The sequence below is a fragment of the Glossina fuscipes genome, unplaced genomic scaffold, assembly GCF_014805625.2.
Source record: "Glossina fuscipes isolate IAEA_lab_2018 unplaced genomic scaffold, Yale_Gfus_2 27, whole genome shotgun sequence".
NCBI lineage: Eukaryota > Metazoa > Arthropoda > Insecta > Diptera > Glossinidae > Glossina > Glossina fuscipes.
Genome location: NW_023998422.1, coordinates 6,981,366 through 7,002,645, shown reverse-complemented (window position 1 = coordinate 7,002,645; position 21,280 = coordinate 6,981,366). Strand labels below are relative to the sequence as shown.

Here is a 21,280-nt window from a genome sequence, read left to right as displayed (position 1 = left end):
ATATATATATTCTTTATCAGCATCAAATTCTGAACTGATTTAAGAATGTGTGCCGATGCGCCCCTCTAAGTATACATATTCTTTATCAGCATCGAATTCTAAACTGACTTAGGAATGTCCGTCTGTCCGTCTGCAAAAAAGCAGCAATCGCCTTCAAATTTGATAAACAGATTGCAAGTCCTTGTAATCAGTTCGATATTGAAACTGGGTCAGATCAGTTGACACGGAAACGGCTATAGTACAACATACAGTACATAACTTGAGATCGTCTCTGCTTTCAAAAATAAAAAAATCAGCCACGTCTGTACCATTGAAAGTCAGCATATATATGGGTATCTCATTAGTTTTTTTCTCCGCCATGCTGTGTGTGACACACGAGTCGGCTATGTTTGTAAACATGTAGACGTATCTATTGTCGTAGCTCTTTCTAAGTACGCATCGTTGGTGACAAAGTCTCTTTTAAAATCCTTTTCTACGTCGATAGCCAAAAGAAGTACTTGCGGTATATTATACTTTATTGCTTTAAAAGAGTTAGGAGTGGTAGTGCGAACTGTTTGCAATTGTTTTAAGATGTTTAGAGCTAACTAAACTAACTAAATCTAAATTCATATTCAATCATCTTCCTCGGCCTTACACGCTCTTTTCGTAGTGACTTTTTTCTCAATTGAAATGCGAATTTTTTGCGATTCGATCCATTTTCTTCTTTTTTTTTTTTAACTAACCTACCCTACGTGCAGGGTACTAATCAAGACATATGCGATTCTAAAATGATAAACATTGAGATTTTGAAGAACTGCTTTAAAAATTGCAAGCAAAGATTTGTCGCTGAGGCTTTTCTCATTAGTCAATGTAATCTTCGAAAACTTTGCATTTCTCTACGGAGGTGCAATAGGTTTTTAACTTTGAGCTAAAATTTTGCCCAAACTTTATGCCTAATATTATTTCAAGATCGGCTTCTTCAAACCGTAGCTTTTGTCAATTGTTGCGGTTCAAGTGCATCTTCAATCATATTTGAAAAACTTCCATTCATACCATCCAACCATCCATACCTCCGAAGAGTCTTGATAGCAATTTTCTAAAATATTTCGGGAAAACTCTGTGTGTGGAACACGGTTCTAAAATGCAATCCAAGCTTTCGCTGCTTTGAATATTATTCTTAAAGCAAGTCTTCAACAGTCTTCCCAACAACATGAGAACTTTCCCTATTTTCGCTGTTTTAATGTAATGTCCTTCAAAGGTCCTTCAAAAAAAAAAAGTGGGGAAAAATGCTGAAAGAACTTTTCTGCATTATATTTTCTACACTCTTCCAAGTGAAATTGATATCAAGATAACGGGCTGCCTAGTCTAATGGCTGTTAAGATCGTACTACTTTTCTCTTTACGGTAAATTTCAAGAAATTCAATTAAAAGCATTTAATCAATTAACGATTGCTTCTCTTAATTCCCGCTACATTTTGATCAAACTCTAGCAATATAAAATGCAAATGCTAAGGTCTTCACTATTAAAGGCATGATAAAAATAAAAGCGATGAGGAGCATAGCGTCCGTTTAGATTCTTCTACCGGTTTTCGTTTAACATATTCTTGTTTATTTATCTCTATTATCAATAAATGTTTTTATTATTCAATATAATTTTTACGATCAATTGATGTCATTGTTGAGCGATAACATAATCAATAAATATTTCCACAATGAAAATTTATGTAAAATATCTTATAGGAGCTTGGGCGATAATATCCGCTCATAAAGCATTTTATGCTTGATTAAAGTTTTTATTAAACTTTAAAAACGTCACTCAATTTATTGATAAAAAAATGATTTATAATAAATTATAGGTCTTACGGAGCATGTGCCACTTGTATGCGGTTTAGAAAACAGTTGTCCACATCCGTGTCGTTGTGCAGACGGCATTGTCGATTGCCGAGAAAAGAGTTTAACAACTGTACCGGCTACATTACCCGATGATACGACCGAATTGTAAGTGCTACGCCTACACAAACCTCTAAGAATAATAATAATAATTATAAGGAAATAAAATTTACAGGCGTTTAGAACAAAATTTCATAACGGAATTGCCACCGAAAGCATTCGCTAACTTTAAACGGCTTCGACGGATTGATTTGTCCAATAACAACATCTCGAAAATAGCGCACGATGCCTTAAGCGGTTTAAATGCCTTAACCACACTGTAAGTATATAAGAAAAATATTTCATTTCATCTTTAAAAGCCATTGCAAGAACATCGAGGCACATTTTGCCATTCAAAGCAAGATCTTCTCTGTCGCACTCAACCAAACATATACCAATCACAAATGTCTTAATATTAAGATATAAAAATATAGTTCACTATCGTCTATGACTATAGGGTACCACGAGATCTTTCTTTTTCGAAATCTTTTCATTCCATTGTCGGAGTCTCCCAATCTTGGCGACGCAGAACTGTAGAGAGTAATGCTATAACGCAGATGTCGCTAAGCATAAACCACGATAAGGTCTCCATTTGTCATTCAATCAATGGCACAATATCGCTAAAGTTTACCTCATTATCGCTAACTAAAAAAAAAAAATCGTTATATATTTATTTGCATAAGCTAATCAAGGGGTAAGGGCCACTGTAACAACCCAAAAAAAGGAGATTGTTTTTAACAAATTGTTTGGCGAAAAGACTAATAGAAGAAAATTAAGCATAAATTAAGTACTAAAAAAAAAAATGTATTATTTATTTATTTGAGTCGCCGGCTAAAAACCGAGCCACCACTTGTTGTACAGGGAATGCTAAGTTAAGCTTGTACGAGACGTACTTTGCGGCGAGGAGAGCTTAAGATAGACTCACCTTTCAGTATACCGATTGATTCAGCATCATTTTGTGACTCAGTATCTAAATCGATCTAAGTGTGTCTGTCCGTCAGTCCATGCATTTTTGAATTCTACATGCAGATGAAAATTTTTGAGATATTTAAATGAAGTTTAATACACTGACGTGTTTCGCCCAGAGACGAACGCTATTGCAATCCGGATCAGTGCACTTTTTCAACCACTCCCCTTATGACGCCTTATTCCAAAAGATCGTTATACGGACAAAAATCTCAATTTTATAAAATTTTTCGATTAAACTCGCTTAGCAACAGTGCTCCGACATTAAAGTTGAGTAATTTAGTTCGTCTGGATCAATTTCTGGAATACCTCTCATATCAAAACTAAATCTTTATAGGGTAAAAAGGTATAATTTTCAATATATCATGATGAAAATTGGTTCATAATAGTAAACTGAAAAAGAAATCAACCTTACCTAACTTGGGCCACGTATGCCTATATTTTGCATACCTCCTATGTAAGGATGCTCAGGAAATGTAAACTCTTATATGCCAAAAAGGCGACAGTGTTAGCGTTTTATGATAAAAATTTTTTCTTGATAGTAAAACTTAAGGGGATCAAATTTGAACCACTTGGGTCCAGTCCTTGACCGCCATTCCATACAGAAGTTCTCATGAATGTAGTAAGCTCTTCAGAAAAATGTTTAAGTTTTAATATTTTATGATAAAAATTAGTCCGATGGAATAAAAAAATTAACGGCAGTGAATCTAATTCACATAGGTCTATTTTTTAGACCCTAACATATATAGGTGTTATCATGAATGGCCAATTTTTCTACAACGGAAACGGAAAAATATTGTAGCTTTTAGGAAGTAAATAGCTAAACTTGGATCACATCGTATGATGTCTTTGGATATTCTTCAATATGCTAGGGTACTTAATGGACGGGCTATCCCGACTATAATATTCTTACTTGTCTCAACACATTCATTTTGATGCAATGGGCCAGAATGTGAAGGAAAAAGTAAATTTTTTACCAAAGAAGACACCCATGCTATACCACTTGTGTTACGAGGGTATATTGAGCTTGTGGGGATGTATGCAAAAGCCCTTGAAAAACTTGAGGACTTGCGATTGACCCATCTTTTTGTTATACCGATCGATTCGAAATCACTTTCTGGATCTTTTTCTGCTTGCCTGTCTCAGCTTAGCTTTTTTCTGTTCAACTTACAGATCGCAATTACTTAGATACTTTGATGAACTTTGGTGCACAGATACGATTTAGTCCAAGAACAAACGCTATAGAAAATTGATGATGAGCTAACCACTTTTTCGGTCACTTCCCATATAAATCCTTTGTCTGAAAAATCGTTATATAAATAAAATTGTATGATGATCTGTCTGTCTGCCACTGCCGTGTTTTTACTGCTTTCTTAATAAAAAAAATGTTGAAAGCAACCGATTGAAAATGCTTTATGCACTAGTTTGCGTTATTTTATTTTTAAGACGTACATTATTTATTTCCACGTTAAACTAATGCCTTCGCCGCTTAATCAATTCTTTTCACGAGGAAAAAATGTTTTAAGGAGCCTCCTAGTTACGACCTTTTAATGTTAATCGTATGTAAATTACTGACTGCCTCGTTCTAGTGAAAAGGCAACTAACTCTCTACAGTTAAGCAGTTAAGCGAAAGCAAGAAATTTTTTACACTAAAGTTTACATTGTACATCCTTGCTACACCAGAGCGGCAAAAATTGTTGCATTTGATCAAACATATTTTCCCGTATTGTAATAAACATTTACATATCTAATATAATTGTTGTTGTGATGGAAATAAAAATTATATGAAAGGGAAGAGCAACATAATTCAACTGCATTCATAACGCAACATAATTCAACTGCATTCATAACGCACAGAGACGATTAAATCTCTCAATTTTCGGGCAATTAAAAAGCCATTAAAAGTGATTTATTCATACATTGGATGTTATAAAAAAAAAAAACAAATATATATATATAATTAATTGTGAAAATAATTGTGAAATTTTCGCGGGAACGAAAAGTTCTTTATATTGCCCATAAGGGATATAAAGCAATCGTTATCTGTTTATAAACCATAAGAGACTTTATAGAATTAATCTACTCTCATACAAATGAAAGCGAAATCATTTAAACTATGTCTATATCTAACACTCTACTGAATGTCGGTAATTGTGCATTAAGATAATGAAGCCAAAAATTTGTTTGGAAGATCAAATTTGCTTTCAAGTCTTTTCCCCTAATGGCCGTTGCCAACATATCTTTCATAATTACGTTCGGCACAACTTGTTCTACATGGATGTATTAAGTTTTCGCGGGTGTATGCAACACCCAAAAAAGACTTAGGGGTAGAGCCCACCTTCCATTATACCAAAGCTTGTCCGTCCGTCTGTCTGTCTACTTGTCCCTGCTGCTCGTGTTCAGCCTACAGATCGCAATTCTTGATGGAATTTGTTATATCGGCATGATTTGAGCCAAGAACGTACGCTATTGAAAATGTTTCGGATCCGATCGCTTTTTCGACCCCTCCCCATATAAGGTTTTATTTTGAAAAATGGTCAAAAAATGTGAACTGTGAACAACTGCATTAAAGTAAGTGTTGTGTGTGGTGCTTAATGGCGCCTCACGTCCCGCTATAGTGTTTTCACTTGATGCACTATATAAATATGGTTGTTATGAGTTAAAATCATTCCCAAGAAATTTCTACCAAATCGCATAGAAATATGATTTAATATGTCGAATTAACGGGATTTTTGCTCTACCTTACCACAATGTATCGTACACAAGCTCTTGGTATTGGATGTTAAACTACGCAGGCGTTATTGCACATAAATACTTTTTTAAGTCGCATTAGTTCGGTGCTTACCATTAATATGCTTAGCAGAGTTTTGCTTAGGATGACATTTTTTTTTTTTTTACAAATACATTGTGAATGCGTTATCAGAAAGTTAACTGTAGTTAATTTATGGATATGTCACTTATACGCCAGAGTTCGCACATACTTGTAACACCTGTGCAGCAGTTAATTAAACCTGTAGCTAGTGAACATTTTGAGATTATGTTTTACTTAAAGAATCACATCAAACTGAATGTAATTTAATTAGTAGTAGAGAGCAAAAGTTTTCAAATGGACACATGTGCACAATATTATTGTACCTATCGGATTGGATCCTAATATATCCTATATATATATATATACTATAGAAAAATGTATAGGCGTTGTTGCGAAGAAGTAAGAAGTGAGTTTACAAATACATACATATGCACAAAATTTTTGCTGCTATATACATGCTCTATACATTCTATATAGATTTGATGACAATGAAACTCTTATCCTAATGATGAATAGAGAGAGAATAGGAAAGAAAAGAAAAGACTGAATGAAAAATATCTTATAAGCGCGCGGCTATGAATTTTTCATCGTAATAGAATCTCTTAAAAGACGGCAAGTGGAGACTGTTCTTTTTCTTCTTTTTTGTTATATATAAATGTGTTTGTGCGCCTATAGAATATTCTTTAGTTTAATCCTTAGTCCTCCGTTTGGTTGATATGAAATTGACAATTTTGAAACATGTATTATTCTTGCCAGCGAGCACAAATACAAAGCTGTAATATGACAATACTGCGGTTGATGTCTTACGTGCGTACATAAATATTGAGAAAACTCATTTTATTTCAATCAAGCGTGACGTTAATCTGTTCAAGTTGAACAAAGCTAAGATTTAATCTAAACACTCGCACATATAAAGAAATCAAGGCATGCGGAGTATGGTATGATATGAACAAACGTGCATACATTTGTATGAATATGCATATATATGCATATACATATGTACACTTTAAAAGCAACAATTCTTTATTTATGTCGGTTAAGCGTCGGCCACAAGTGCGCACATTTTATACATAGAAGAAAATGAAACAAAAAAAAAATAATAAAAAAAACCAAAAACAAAAAATGTGCAGCAAAACAACACTTATTGCCTCCCAGTATGATGAAGAGATTGTATGTCGAGTGAGTGCTCATCACTGAACATACATACATACATACACGCATGCACATCTAAACCGGTTCGAGTGCCATACTATAGAATGGGTCACGGAGTGTATGTGGCTAAGTGTATATATATATATATAGATATGTGGATATGTGGATACGAGTGAATGTGAATCTGTAAGATTTTATATAAACAAATACTAACGGCGATATTTAATGTATACACATTCATATATATAATCATATAATAGTTAAACTGTTGCACCTTAACCGTTTAACATTAATATGTGATGTTTTGCTTTGTTTCTCCTTTTTTTTTCTCTCTCTCTCTCTCTCTCTCTTTCCCTTTTGTCTTGCTTTATTTTCTAGTGTTTTGTACGGCAACAAAATAAAGGATTTGCCCTCCGGAGTTTTTAAAGGGCTCACATCACTTCAGTTGCTACTATTGAATGCAAACGAGATCTCTTGCATACGTAAAGATGCATTCCGCGACTTGCACAGTCTAAGTCTGCTATCATTGTATGACAACAACATCAAAACTATGGCTAATGGAACGTTTGATGCCATGAAAAGCATTCAGACATTGTAAGTATCTGTACGCTGCATAATTGTACACTTGAGAATAATTCACGTACGAGTGGATAATGTTTCATTGACACTCTTATTGTTATTAATGCACGGTTACAACAACAGTGAATAAGCATTTTTTTAACACCTTTTACTTTTTTTACTCTTTTTTTTTTTTCTTACGAATTAATACTAAAGATGAGTATGTGCACAACAAACTAAGTAGATGTGCACATAATGCGCTTGATCTGCTTTTGAGATGTTTACCGTTTTGTAAATACTTTCAAGAATTACGCGAAATTACGGGAAAAAACAAATTTTTTTTATAAAAACTTCAAAACTATTAGTTATACTACTTTTGAACGCATTCAAATAATCAGATCAACAGCGATATGGATATGTATTCATATTGTGTGTACAAATAAGTTTTGAGGGTTTGTTTGTTTTTCTTGTAACTTTGAAGCTTTCTTCCGAGCATTTACTTTAATGTATTATCCATCGTTAGCTATGACTTTTCTTCATCTTTTACACAATTTTCGAAATCCATTTCGAAAATAAGTCTCGTCTTCTTTTAAGGTTATCTGGGCATTGCCAAAAGAATCGAAGCATCGTTCAAGCCAATAGTAAGTAATCCATTGAAACCAGTGTTAAACGAAAGAAGTAATGTCTGCCAGTAACAGCGGGGAGGCTAAGACATTCTTGGTTAGAACGTTAAAGATTTCTGTAGCGGGTTTTTGCTATATGGAACCGATTTTCTTGATAACAAAAACTCACGATAGCAGAGCTTTGGTATATTACGCCCATTTTTTTATGCAATTGCATCAATTATTGGATGCAACATTCCTCAAAGATGATTTCATTTGGTGTGAAGGAACCTTAACATATCACACACCATCAAGGGGCCATCAAGGATATTCAACCTTCGATATTATCAATTCCCATACTCATCTGTCATAATTATCTAGGCTTTGGGTATTGCACCAAATCGACTGCTCAGCACATGTAAGGATTTAGTTTGGCTTAGTTTCCTGCACAAATATACATCTTATCAAAGCTCCTAGAAGCTATGTCTTGTACGCTTTAGTATGATAACTCATGCAGTTACATAGACCTTAAAGACGGTACTTTCAAATGAAAAAGTCACAGCTTTATTCTACACCCTACACCCTACAGTGCTAATTACAGTCTATCTTATCGAAACAGACCAAAGTAAGTTTTATTAAATATATTTTGTTTCCAAATGGGACAAGAATATCTAAGAATCACTCACTGTGCATATATGAAATCCTTCTTAGGAGCAAACTCTTGTAAGGTAATACATCTCAGTGCTATATCCTGCATATGACCTAAACTGCGCTATAGTGTGCATTAAATTTAATTTTTCCATTGTTTGACTTCCTTTGCATTCTTCTCAGCTGCATCTACTCTCTACGACAATATCTTTAATATTTAGCCGACAATGAGCGGTAAACAAAGTTTAATAAGTTAGCCGTTGGGAGCTTTGAATAGATCGAGATGCACACCCAAAAAATATATCATTTTCCCGCTTCGTTTTGAAGCAAAGTGCCGCTGAACAGTAACGATGACAACAAGTGAAGGGAAGCCAGTATTATTGACGTTGAAATGGATGGGCTTAGGATGGATTGGACCTTAGAGAGATGGACTGAGGGTTAGATCGTACTACGAACTGTCGCAAGCCGATTAAACTCTTACTAGGAACAACTACGTCAATGATCGAAGGAAGAGCGGCTATAGTACTTAGCGGCTATATACGTAACGGCATGATAATGCTCGGCACTATATAGCAAAACCTATATAAGCATTAAATTGGTACGCGCTACCACATCCCTCCTCCCCCCTCCCGCCTCAGTACTGTTTTTTTATTCGTCGGGATCATTTTCCAAATACTTGAAGGACGATTCTCATTTTTCTCTGCAAATCCTGGAGAAATTCAATCAGTTCCCTACTTGCCTGCTTTCGAAAAAGCTTCGGACTTTTGTTGAAATAATGAGATTTACTTTGTCCTTATCTCGGACATGTGATTAGAAACATTTACCTTCCGCTTCCGTATTTATGTTTAGTGATTTCTCGTTAAGCGCCTTGCAAGATCAGTTAGGCGATCCTTACTTGTTTATCTAAAATGCAATCATTTTTTCTCTCACACATAGGCACCTGGCAAAGAATCCTTTCATTTGCGATTGCAATTTACGTTGGTTGGCTGATTATTTGCACAAGAATCCTATTGAAACGAGTGGCGCTCGCTGCGAATCGCCCAAGCGAATGCATCGCCGACGTATCGAAACGTTACGTGAAGAAAAATTCAAATGTAAGTAAACTAAAGCTAGATGCAGAGAATTTGCAAAGAGTTGAAAAAAAAAAAAAAACATTTCTTTTATTTCTCAGGCTCGTGGGATGAGATGCGTATGAAACTTTCAGGCGAGTGTCGTATAGATACAGAATGCCCGGCACTATGCCAATGCGATGGCACTATTGTCGATTGTTCTGGACGTGGTCTTAAAGAAATCCCTCGAGATATACCGCTACGTACAACGGAACTGTAATTATCCTTAACACTTCTTCCTTTAAAGTTGAAGTTAAAAAATTCGCAATTATTTGAATATATTCGCAGACTTCTTAATGACAATGAGCTAATACGCATTAAATCGGATGGATTGTTTGGTCGTTTGCCTCACTTAGTCAAACTGGAACTTAAACGCAATCACATCACAACAATTGAAGACAATGCATTTGAAGGAGCCTCACGTATTCTCGATCTGCAATTAGTTGAGAATAAAATCAAAGAAATATCGAACAAGATGTTCCTCGGTTTGCATCAATTAAAATCTCTGTAAATATTTATAAATTCTCGTAATTATTCTAAGCGTTTTTCGTTTTTCGCTTTTCTTTTTTTTTTTTGTTTATTAATATTTTTTTTCTTTATGGTCTTATTGTTCTTATTTGTACAGCAATTTGTATGATAATCAAATTTCTTGTGTAATGCCCGGCTCATTTGAATTCCTGCAATCGCTCTCAACGCTGTAAGTAATAAAAGTATTTGCTCTCGTAGGTATATAAAACACGGTGTACGTGTTTATCGATATTTGAACTTATCGGATGTAGGCACTTATTATTTTATTTGAAATAGAAAAACAAGAAAAAAAATAGAAGAAAAAAGAGAAAAAAAAACAAAAAAAATAAAACAGAAAAAATTATATATAAATTGATACTTAATTAAGAGTCAACTATAACTAACTGTTCGGCATATAAGTGTTTTATGTGCTTCAAAGTTGGAAATTGAGGTTAATGGGTTTCAATTACTCTCTATTTTAAATTATGTATCTTTGAATACTATTCTCGTTTGCCTTAAACACTTTTATGCAACACTTATACGATTAAAATGAAAAAAAACAAAAAAAAACAAAAGAGGAAAAAAAGATAGAAAAGCTCCGTGTGTTTGTTCAGCTAAATGAATTCGAATGAAAATATGTGTCTGCGCTTAATAGGCAAATGCTTGAAATCACTGCAGAATAGCAGCAGTAGCAGTAGCATCTTAATCATTAAGGTTACCAGTCACTGATGACAATTTTAATTGAACTTCAATTTACAGTTAGTTAATGCACGAGACCTTTTTACGTAGACCCATGTGATTTTCATTCACTTTTTTCTTCTCCTCATTCTTCAGATTCATTCTCATGTAATACGGCACATATCATCATTTAATACAAGTCATCAAACAACTTCTAAGAGCATCCTTCTTACGCTCTTTGAAAATGCTTACATCAATATGTATATGTATATGTGTGCAAAAGTGCATCGTATACATATGTTACCCTTATTGAATTTGAAAATTTAATTAATTAAAATTGAATTTAAGTAAAGACGAAAAACTAATATTGTCACTATTTTCACACACACACACACACACACAATGAAAGCTATACTACAAATATTGCACTAAAATAGTAGTTGAGTAGAGTGCACCACCATCATATAAAAGGCAACGTGAATGTCATTTTTCACATACAGATAAGGACGTGAAGTATTCATTACTGCCAATGCAAGATAAAAGCACTCTATATCACTTCTTGCTTTTAAAAATAATTCAATTTTTAACAGAAAATTTAATTTAACGAACAACATTCACAAGTCAAAGTACTAAGTATCCTTAATGTGCCAGTGTGTCTCGAATTAATTTGCTTCATTTTACTCTTATTAAAGAAAACTAATTCCAATTAGTATATAGTGGCAGGAAAATATACTTTCATCAAAACACATTATCAATTAATAGCCACAATTTTATGGGAAACCATATCTGATGGAAGAAGAACTCAACTTCTGAAATAACAGAGAAAATCGAAAAAGCAAAAGTAAAAGTAAAGACACAGTCGGTCAAATTATTTTGTAACTGCTAATGACCGAAGCTTAGAAGCTGCGTATTTCTTAAAATGATAGAAATAATCAAAATAGTAGTAATAGTTGTAGTAGCAGTAATAGTAGCAGCAATAGTAGTAGCAGCAATAGTAGTAGCAGTAGCAATAGCGGTAATAGCAGCAGTGTTGGCATTAGAAATAGTAATAGTAGCAGAATATCCGATCAAAGCGATTGAAGCGTATCTTTGATCGAGCCATGTTATGTCTCAAGCTGCTTCTTTTTTATACCCTACAAGTTCTTTACTCTTAAATTCTTTTCAAACTTAGTTTGAGATCATGTTTTCATAATTTGATTTTGAAGATTGTTTGAATCGCTTTGATCGTTCCTTTTACGTTCACTGGTGCGATATGTATTTCCCGAAAGCTTTTTTCGGTGTTCAATCACTTCCGAGCAGACGAACAGATGGACAGACAAACAGGCAATTATGCTTAGGTACTTTCTGAATTTGACGTTGATCAAAATAATGTGTATACTTTATAAGGAAGCTTCCTTTAGGCCGAGCAAAAACCCACAAATTTTTATTTAAAAAGACAGAGTTGCGTTCACTTTACGCTTTGCTGTGCGCGCGTGTACTGTGACCAATTTGGCTCATTTTCAATACCAACCTGCTTGCAGAAATTTCCAATATGTGTCAACATCCACACAAACGCACAGACATGACCTAATCGTTTCTGCATTTCACGCTGATCAAGAATATACATACCCTATAGAGTCTCCGAAGCTTCCTTTTGGGTGTGGCAAACATAACAACAAAATGATTGCACCCGTATCCCTCGGCGGTGGGTACAAAAAACTAAAAGCAAGAAAAAAGATCACAAGACGATTTGCACAGCGAACGCAAGGCTTATCAGCTTCCATTTTAACAATGTTTCGATCCGGGGATCTTCAAAGTGACACTACTTTCAATTTCCGCACAGCTTTTTGTCTATGGACCTCTGATAAACATGCGCCATAAGACTTTGTGCTAAAAACCGGCAAAAGTTCTACAACTGCGAACCTACGCGGAAAGTGCTATTAACGCTTGAAGTGTAGTCTCCAGGGCTCAGTACTTTTGAACGAATCTATTATTATTAATTATTTTTCAAATCCGCCTGAGTAGCCGACTAGGCAAGAGTCTCGACCAGCAACTCAATGGCCGTGAGTTCAAATCTCAAGTGCGGTAGAGTTTCTAATAAAGTCGAAAGCCGAAAGCCAAAAGCCGAAACCTGATGCTAGTGCTGTTAAGCCTTTAGTGTTCGAATTTATTCTCTACATCTCCCATAAATAAATAAAGATATTATTACTAGTAAAGGAAACAATTCCTACTGCAGCACAATCACATACAAACTTACAAAATTTAATGTTTAAACTTGAGACATTCTGCCTCGTCCTTGCGTGCAAAGACAAACTGATTAAAGGGATTTTTTTTTTTTGTTGTTGATTATTTCTCTTTAGAAATTTGGCATCGAATCCGTTTAACTGTAATTGTCATTTGGCCTGGTTCTCCGATTGGTTACGTAAGCGTGCGTTGCTGGGCGGCGCTGCACGTTGCGCTACACCCTCAAAAGTACGTGATGTCCAAATTAAAGATTTACCCCACAACGAATTTAAATGCACGTCAGACAATAATGTTGGCTGCTTAGGTGATAACTATTGTCCACCTGCTTGTACGTGCACTGGTACGGTGGTGCGATGTTCTCGCAATAATTTAACAGAAATACCACGCGGTATACCGAGTGAAACATCCGAACTTTACCTAGAATCGAACGAAATCACACTAATACATCTGGATCGAATACGTCATCTGAAAGGATTGATGCGATTGTAAGTTAACTTGAATACACATACAATTTTGTTCCTATGCATACGGATCTCTAACAATTGCGTAAATATTCTCTACTCATTTTAGAGACTTAAGCAACAACAAAATAAATATATTATCGGATTTTACGTTTGTGAATTTAACAAAACTATCGACATTGTAAGTGTAATTATTATAATGAAACGAATTGCTTTGTTGTAGCACTTGAGAGAGAATCTTTTTTTTGTTCTTTGTTCTTTTAAATATAGAATTATTTCTTACAATAACCTACAGTGCCTGCAACGGCACGCATTGGCAGGATTAAATAATTTGCGCGTTCTATCACTTCATGGTAATCAAATATCAATGATGCCGGAAGGATCATTCGATGACCTGAAATCACTTACACACATGTATGTATTGTTCTCTGACTCCTATGCTTTTGTCTCATCCCATAAAGTAATGTCTCGTCATATTTTTTTTATATGTATTGTTAGTGCTCTTGGCAATAATCCGCTTTATTGCGATTGTGCTCTTAAGTGGTTTTCGGATTGGATAAAACTCGATTATGTAGAACCGGGTATTGCACGTTGCGCTGAACCGGAATATATGAAAGATAAACTCATACTTTCAACGCCTTCGCAGAATTTCGTCTGCAAGGGTAGAGTTAATAATGAAATTATGGCAAAATGTGATGCCTGCTACACGTATCCGTGTCAAAATAAAGCCAAATGTGTTGCGTTGGCACAGCGTGATTATCAATGTCTCTGCCAGCCGGGCTTTCATGGCAAACATTGTGAATTCATGATTGATGCTTGTTACGGCAATCCTTGTCGCAATAATGCCACGTGCACAGTTCTAGAGGAGGGTCGTTTCAGCTGCCAGTGCCGTCCGGGATACACTGGAGCCCGCTGTGAAACCAATATCGACGATTGCCTGGGCGAAGTGAAATGTAAGAATAATGCGACTTGCATTGACGGCATCGAATCGTACACTTGCGAATGTCAACCAGGTTTCACGGGTCAGTGTTGTATTTCCCTCTTGTACCTTCCTCGTTTCTTTGATTCGATTAAAATTTTGTTTTGCTTGGTTTTTTTGTTTTTAGGTCAATATTGCGATACGAAAATCAATTTTTGTAGTGACGACTTCAATCCCTGCGTAAACGATGCTAAATGCCGCGATCATTTTACTCATTATACCTGCGAATGTAAGCCCGGCTTTCATGGCGTCAACTGTACCGATAATATCGATGATTGTCAAAATCACATATGCCAAAACGGTGGTACTTGCATAGACGGCATTAATGATTATGTGTGCATGTGTCCAGAAGATTTTACCGGCAAGTATTGCGAAGGTCACAACATGGTATCAATGATGTATCCTCAGACATCGCCTTGCCAGAATCACGAATGCAAGCACGGTGTGTGTTTTCAACCGAATCCATCTGGTTCAGATTACCTTTGCAAGTGTCATCCGGGTTACACGGGTAAATGGTGCGAATACTTGACGAGTATCAGTTTTGTCCACAATAATTCTTTCGTCGAAATGGAACCTCTTAGAACCAAACCGGACGCTAATGTCACAATTGTATTCAGTAGCACTGAACAAAATGGTATACTTATGTATGATGGTCAAGATGCGCACTGGGCCGTAGAACTCTTTAATGGCCGCATACGGATTAGCTACGATGTTGGCAATTATCCAGTGTCTACCATGTACAGTTTTGAAATGGTAGCGGATGGGAAATATCATTCAGTTGAATTGCTGGCGATAAAGAAAAATTTCACACTTCGCGTTGATCGCGGTCCCGCAAGATCCATAATAAATGAAGGTTCAAATGATTATTTAAAACTAACGACCCCTTTATATTTGGGCGGTTTGCCACCCGAACCAGCTCAGCAAGCGTATAAAAATTGGCAATTACGTAATCTGACCAGTTTCAAAGGATGCATGAAAGAGGTCTGGATCAATCACAAACTAGTTGACTTTGAAAATGCTGCTTTGCAACAAAAAATTACGCCAGGATGTGCTTTGCTCGAAGGCGAAAATCAAGAGGAAGACGACGACGAACAAGATTTCATGGATGAAACTCCACAAGTACGTAGGAGAATATTTACTTAATCAAATTGTTTTATCAACTAGAATCGAAATTTTAGATGGATCCATGTGAAAATAGTAAATGTCGTCGTGGAAGCCGATGCGTACCTAATCCCAGTTCGCGTGACGGCTATCATTGTAAATGCAAGCAAGGTCAAAAGGGACGTTATTGTGATCAAGGTGAGGGCACCAGCACAGAGCCCCCAACAAACACTGGTATTAATTATTCATTCATGTATACATTGATTGGTTGTTATTAATGCTTCTAAGACAAACGCAAATTTGATTATCTCATTTAGAAGACCTCGGATTAGTAGTTCACCCTTTAGCTAAAAACACGTATTATTTGAGAGGAGATATTTTCGATTCTTTCATTCTCTCATAAAAAAGCTAATGTTTCAAAATTCAAAATTCGAGCGACTTAGTCGACTCAAGCCTAAAATAAAAGGGAACACGATTAGTTTCCGCCCATCAAATCCTCTCTATTGTAATATTTGGGATTATTATTGTGGGCTTCGTTGTATCGGCTGTCTTTAGTTAGAAATGCATATCATCTTCTTCTTCATATATTGATTACTTGAAAGTTTGTTGGTGACTCTAACTAAACAGCAATATTTACATAACTTGATTGTATTTACAGTCGCGTCAACTTGCCGCAAAGAACAAGTACGAGAATATTATACCGAAAATGATTGCAGGTCACGTCAGCCACTTAAATATGCTAAATGCGTTGGTGGCTGTGGCAATCAGTGCTGTGCAGCGAAAATCGTACGAAGGCGAAAGGTAAAAACGTAATGCATTCTATATATTTTATCTTTATTTATCTTCCTTCATCCATTCCATTTGCAGGTGCGCATGGTGTGTAGCAATAATAGAAAGTACATTAAAAACCTTGATATTGTAAGAAAGTGCGGTTGCACAAAAAAATGCTACTGACTGAAAGATGCGACTACCCAGAGCAGCTTAGATTTAAAATTAAGACTATATAGTAACGTCACCATTTCAAATAGCAGTAATGATAAGGATTCTACACGTAATAGTAATAATTTTAATATTAGTAATAATTTTAGCTTAGCTGATAGCATAAGATTAACGGAAAAATTATTTAAATCGTATGCCAATGGCGGGGGGGGAAAAATAATTGAAGGAGACCATCTTCTAAACAATAAAACAAATAAATTTAGTGATATGAAGGAGCAGGTGGATTATGCAGGTGAATATGAGACTGAAGAAGAACAAGAAGAAGAAGAAGAAGAACAGGGTACCGAGAAAATGCAATTAAATCCAAGTACGGATTTCTACGAAGACGAAGACTTACTGGATGACGATGAAAACGACGATGAAGATGATGATGATGATGATGATGATGATGATGATGATGATGATGATGATGATAACGAGTATGACGAAGATGACGAATATGACGCGAATGAAGCTGAAAGCTTACCGGAAGCGAGAGGCCTAAAACAGCCTTCAAATAACGAAGATATAACAGATAAAGAAGAACATGATAACAACGAAGAAGAAGAAGAAGTTGATATGGGTTACGATGAAGACGATGAACGTCTTGCCGTGGAAAGACCAAAGGTATCAAGTTCACGGCAATACGGTAGTAGTAGTAGTATGCAAGATTTCATGAATGAGGAAGGAAGTGGCAATGATTATTTACGCAGTAATTACAATAGATTCAAGAGCAACGGCAAAGATAAAACCAGAATGGATTACATTACGAAATATCGAAGAAAACACCAAAAATTTATAACCGATCGTACAAGGGGGGGCGAAACGGAAGTTGATTTGCGAGAAAGCAGCGGCAATTTTGCTAACGATGATGAAGATAATGATGACGACAGCGATGACGATGATGAAGATAGCGAAGGGTTCTTCAGTTCGAAGAGAAAATCGCATAGCCGCTACTTTCGAAAAAATACAAACGACGCTATTAAAATAATTTCGACGCCACTCGGAAAAGTGAGCATTGTGTATCAACCTACGCCTAATCAGGCGGACGAGAAGTCCGCCGAAAGTAGTGACAAAAAGTCAACAACTTTTACTGATTTTGATGCCCTTTCGCCGGATCCCGAGAGCAGTCATCGTTTGGCGTCCTCTCATCCGAAAATTACACCGGTCTTAACACCCGATGGCAAGGTTGCGTTGCTTTATCGCGGCGACTCCGAAAATACTAAATACGAACCAATACGTAACCTTACTACTCATAAATTTAATAATAAGCCCGAAAGCAAGTCTTCTTCACCTACCGACAATTTAGACAATAGCGACTCTGACGATTCGGCATCAAGTGTTGACATCGACGACGACGAACTTTCTGCAGGCTTTAAGCTCGACAATGACAATAAAAATGCTTTCGGTTTAAAGACCACCACAGATGCAGAGGGTCAAGCAGAGATACTGCCGGCTCCCGAAGTTGCACCCACTACCGGATCTTTTATAATTCGTCCAACTGACTCTGTACTGCCAATGATCAATAGACCTTTGTCTGAAGTACTTGGTATAAAAAAGAATCAATTTAAACAGTTTCGCATTAAGGATTCGCAAGCGGTCATAACCACCGAAACCGAAGAGCGAGCGTTAGGCAGCTTAGATCATTCGGATAGCACAACTTTGCACTTTATGACAAAAGTTAATTTGGCCGATTATCCAACGTCGGCTCGAACCCGTAACTTTGATTTCGATTTTAGTCGCGACAACACGATGCTCGATGAGCGTTCACGTCACAAACAAGAACAGCAAATAAAGGATATGCTTAGTGGCCATACATCGTCAAACAATTACGCAAATAGTCAACATAAAGTAGAAGATATTGCTAACGAGGAAATTCTATCGAAAACCGAAGTCGTTAATTTAGCAATAATTCCGCACTTCGATGAAGAACTGGAACGTTTACAAAGACTGCGAGAATATGAGGGTCGCCGTCATCATCGTCAACGTCATCGGCATAAACAAACCGAAGAGGATCTTTCGGGGATACATTGCGTCATGCAGGTCATGATGGGTATCGCAGCAATCTCAACTGTCTTCGGTATGCTTGGCACATTCTTTAAGCAACGTATTTTAGATCAAATTCGCCTAATGCACTGGTAGTACAAGAAGGGTATTCGATTGTATCACAATCCGCAATTGAATACCCCAAAGCATCTAATATGCTTGTCGTTCATGCACATCTTCGTAAGCTGAAATGATCAATAGGAACTTGTTTACACTATTTTCAAGTTTAACCGATCAACTTCTCAGCTTAACTACATATGTTATATGAATATATGTATATATATATATATATTCTTTCAGCAGTATTTCCTTTCGTAAAAAGATTCAAATTGTAGTAAAATCTCCCCTTTTATATATATATATATATATATAGATATCTAGATATATTTATATAATTCTATATATTATTCTATGCTTTTAATTCTACCCTTTCGTGTAGTGAGAAACGTAAGTGACTAACTTGACTTACTCAATATACAAATACATATAAACATATAAACTTATTACTAACGACTAACGCATTACTCTCAATAAGTATATGATGCAAACTACCCAGGACATTGCTATAAGTGTGTGTGTCATGCAGACATAAAAACAGTGTCTGCTATATAATAATTACAATACATATAAATATGTGTAAAAGCCACGCGTCTGTCCTTAGCTCTTCTCCCTTTTCTCCATTCATCGTTCACAACATGAATTTATTCAAATAAGAATTCCCTTCGCCTCACACAGTATACCCGCCGCGCACACACACTCCCTCATCTTAATTATTCTATATCGGAAGATTAATTATGTATATACATAAACATGTACACACATATATATATATATATATATATATAATATGTATATATATAATATATGTACAGTGTTTATGTACATGAATGTCCAGAGAAGAGAAATGAAAATCTTTTACTATATGACTTGATGAACTACAACTATGCCAATTATTTAGAAGAAAACAAAAAGAAGAAGGGTCACAACGACATTCCAAATAAAACGAATATAAACGAAGTAATTGTAACTAAACGTTTTATTATTATGATTATTATTATTATTAACATTATTATTATTATTATTATTATGATTATTATGATTATTAAAACAAATTGAACCTCGGATATGACGTAAATGAACACCAAAATAAACATCGTTTGATGTATAATAACACAATTGAAACCTTTCCCGTCTCCTGCTCCAAAACAAAAAACAAATGAATAAATAAATAAAAAGAGCAAACCATTAAACCGTTTTAGATGTATTAAGAAAAACAAAATAAAAAAGAAGAAAAAAAAAAATTCTGAAAAATATTTGTTCTTGTTTTTTTTTTTTTTTTAAATTCTATATGTATACACACATATATGTACACACACATACATTTAAGCTGTAAGAACATTTTCGTAAAATTAATGAAAATTTTCCAACAAAAATCAAGTGTTGCAAAATTTTTAAAAAACATAAAAAATAAAACTAAAAAACTAGAAATGAAACTAAATGAATTGATAACAAAAACGAACAACAGAAAACGAACAACAACAACAACACAATAACACCTAAGCTGGGTAGTCGCATGTAAAAATATTTATTAATAAATAATAATAATAAAAAAAAATAAATAAATTATTTAATGAATTTAATTTTTAAGTTGAAAAAAAAAATAAATATATATATATATATGAAACATCGCCACAAGCATATGTATATGTAAATTATTTAACATAATAATAATAATTATTTAATAAATTATTCATATTTTTTTAATAAACCCTTAAGTGATTGATATATAAGTGATTATGTATGTATGTATGAATGTATTATGCATAATAAAAAAACAAAAAAAAAATTGTGAATTAAGGATAACCAAATAATCATAGAATTCACTTTGAGTGTTATAATTTTTTGTTTTTTTTCTTTAATTTTGTTTTTTCTTTCCTCTTTCCCCTCCTCCCCACAATTTCAATGCAATACACAGTATATATGAAAAAAAAAAAATAATAATAAATAAATCAATAAAAAGTGATTTATCAACTAATTCAAACTCTATAGGACTAAGGCTATTAAAAAAGAAAATATTATATAAAAAAATTTCGCTAATGAAATCCTTACAAACTAAGAATGCATATTTTCCATTTTCGTTATAAAATACAGTCTTCGGGAAGTGAAATTTTAAAGTGAATAGCACTCATCCACGAAAAAAAAGTTCGAATCGTGTCCCTTAAGGAGTATTTTTCATTACAAGCGTATTTAAAGCAACCCCCTAACACACGCTATTTGTATATAAAATTTTCGGACAGATACGCTGATACTTTTAAGCAACTAAAAGGCTGCTAAAAGGTTCCAATCTTATGGCAACTCTTGACGAGGATACACTTATTGTTGGAAACTAAAGATATATCTCCCTCCTTCCGCTATGTAGCTTGGCGAGTTTCTACTTCTCTGAAGTGACTCTCAATTTTCCTGATGATAGATGTCTCCCACTTTGCAGGGTGTTAAAATCAGCACTACATTCTATCCAACTTCAGTGGTTTGCATGACAATTCATTTAGGCGA

General features: G+C 35.0%; 1 protein-coding gene across 1 annotated transcript in view; it reads left to right on the top strand.

Annotated features, from left to right (window-relative positions):
- LOC119635581 (protein slit) overlaps nucleotides 1–19,760 on the top strand; it is a 37,532-nt gene extending 17,772 nt beyond the window's left edge. The window contains 15 exon segments of the mRNA XM_038030449.1: nucleotides 1,835–1,976; nucleotides 2,044–2,187; nucleotides 7,216–7,431; nucleotides 9,582–9,739; nucleotides 9,817–9,970; nucleotides 10,043–10,261; nucleotides 10,380–10,451; nucleotides 13,279–13,647; nucleotides 13,733–13,804; nucleotides 13,894–14,037; nucleotides 14,122–14,645; nucleotides 14,730–15,721; nucleotides 15,781–15,937; nucleotides 16,362–16,504; nucleotides 16,571–19,760. Coding sequence (XP_037886377.1) covers nucleotides 1,835–1,976; nucleotides 2,044–2,187; nucleotides 7,216–7,431; nucleotides 9,582–9,739; nucleotides 9,817–9,970; nucleotides 10,043–10,261; nucleotides 10,380–10,451; nucleotides 13,279–13,647; nucleotides 13,733–13,804; nucleotides 13,894–14,037; nucleotides 14,122–14,645; nucleotides 14,730–15,721; nucleotides 15,781–15,937; nucleotides 16,362–16,504; nucleotides 16,571–18,823 — 5,759 coding nt within the window. The 3' untranslated portion in view covers nucleotides 18,824–19,760.
- Nucleotides 19,761–21,280: the final 1,520 nt, after the last annotated feature.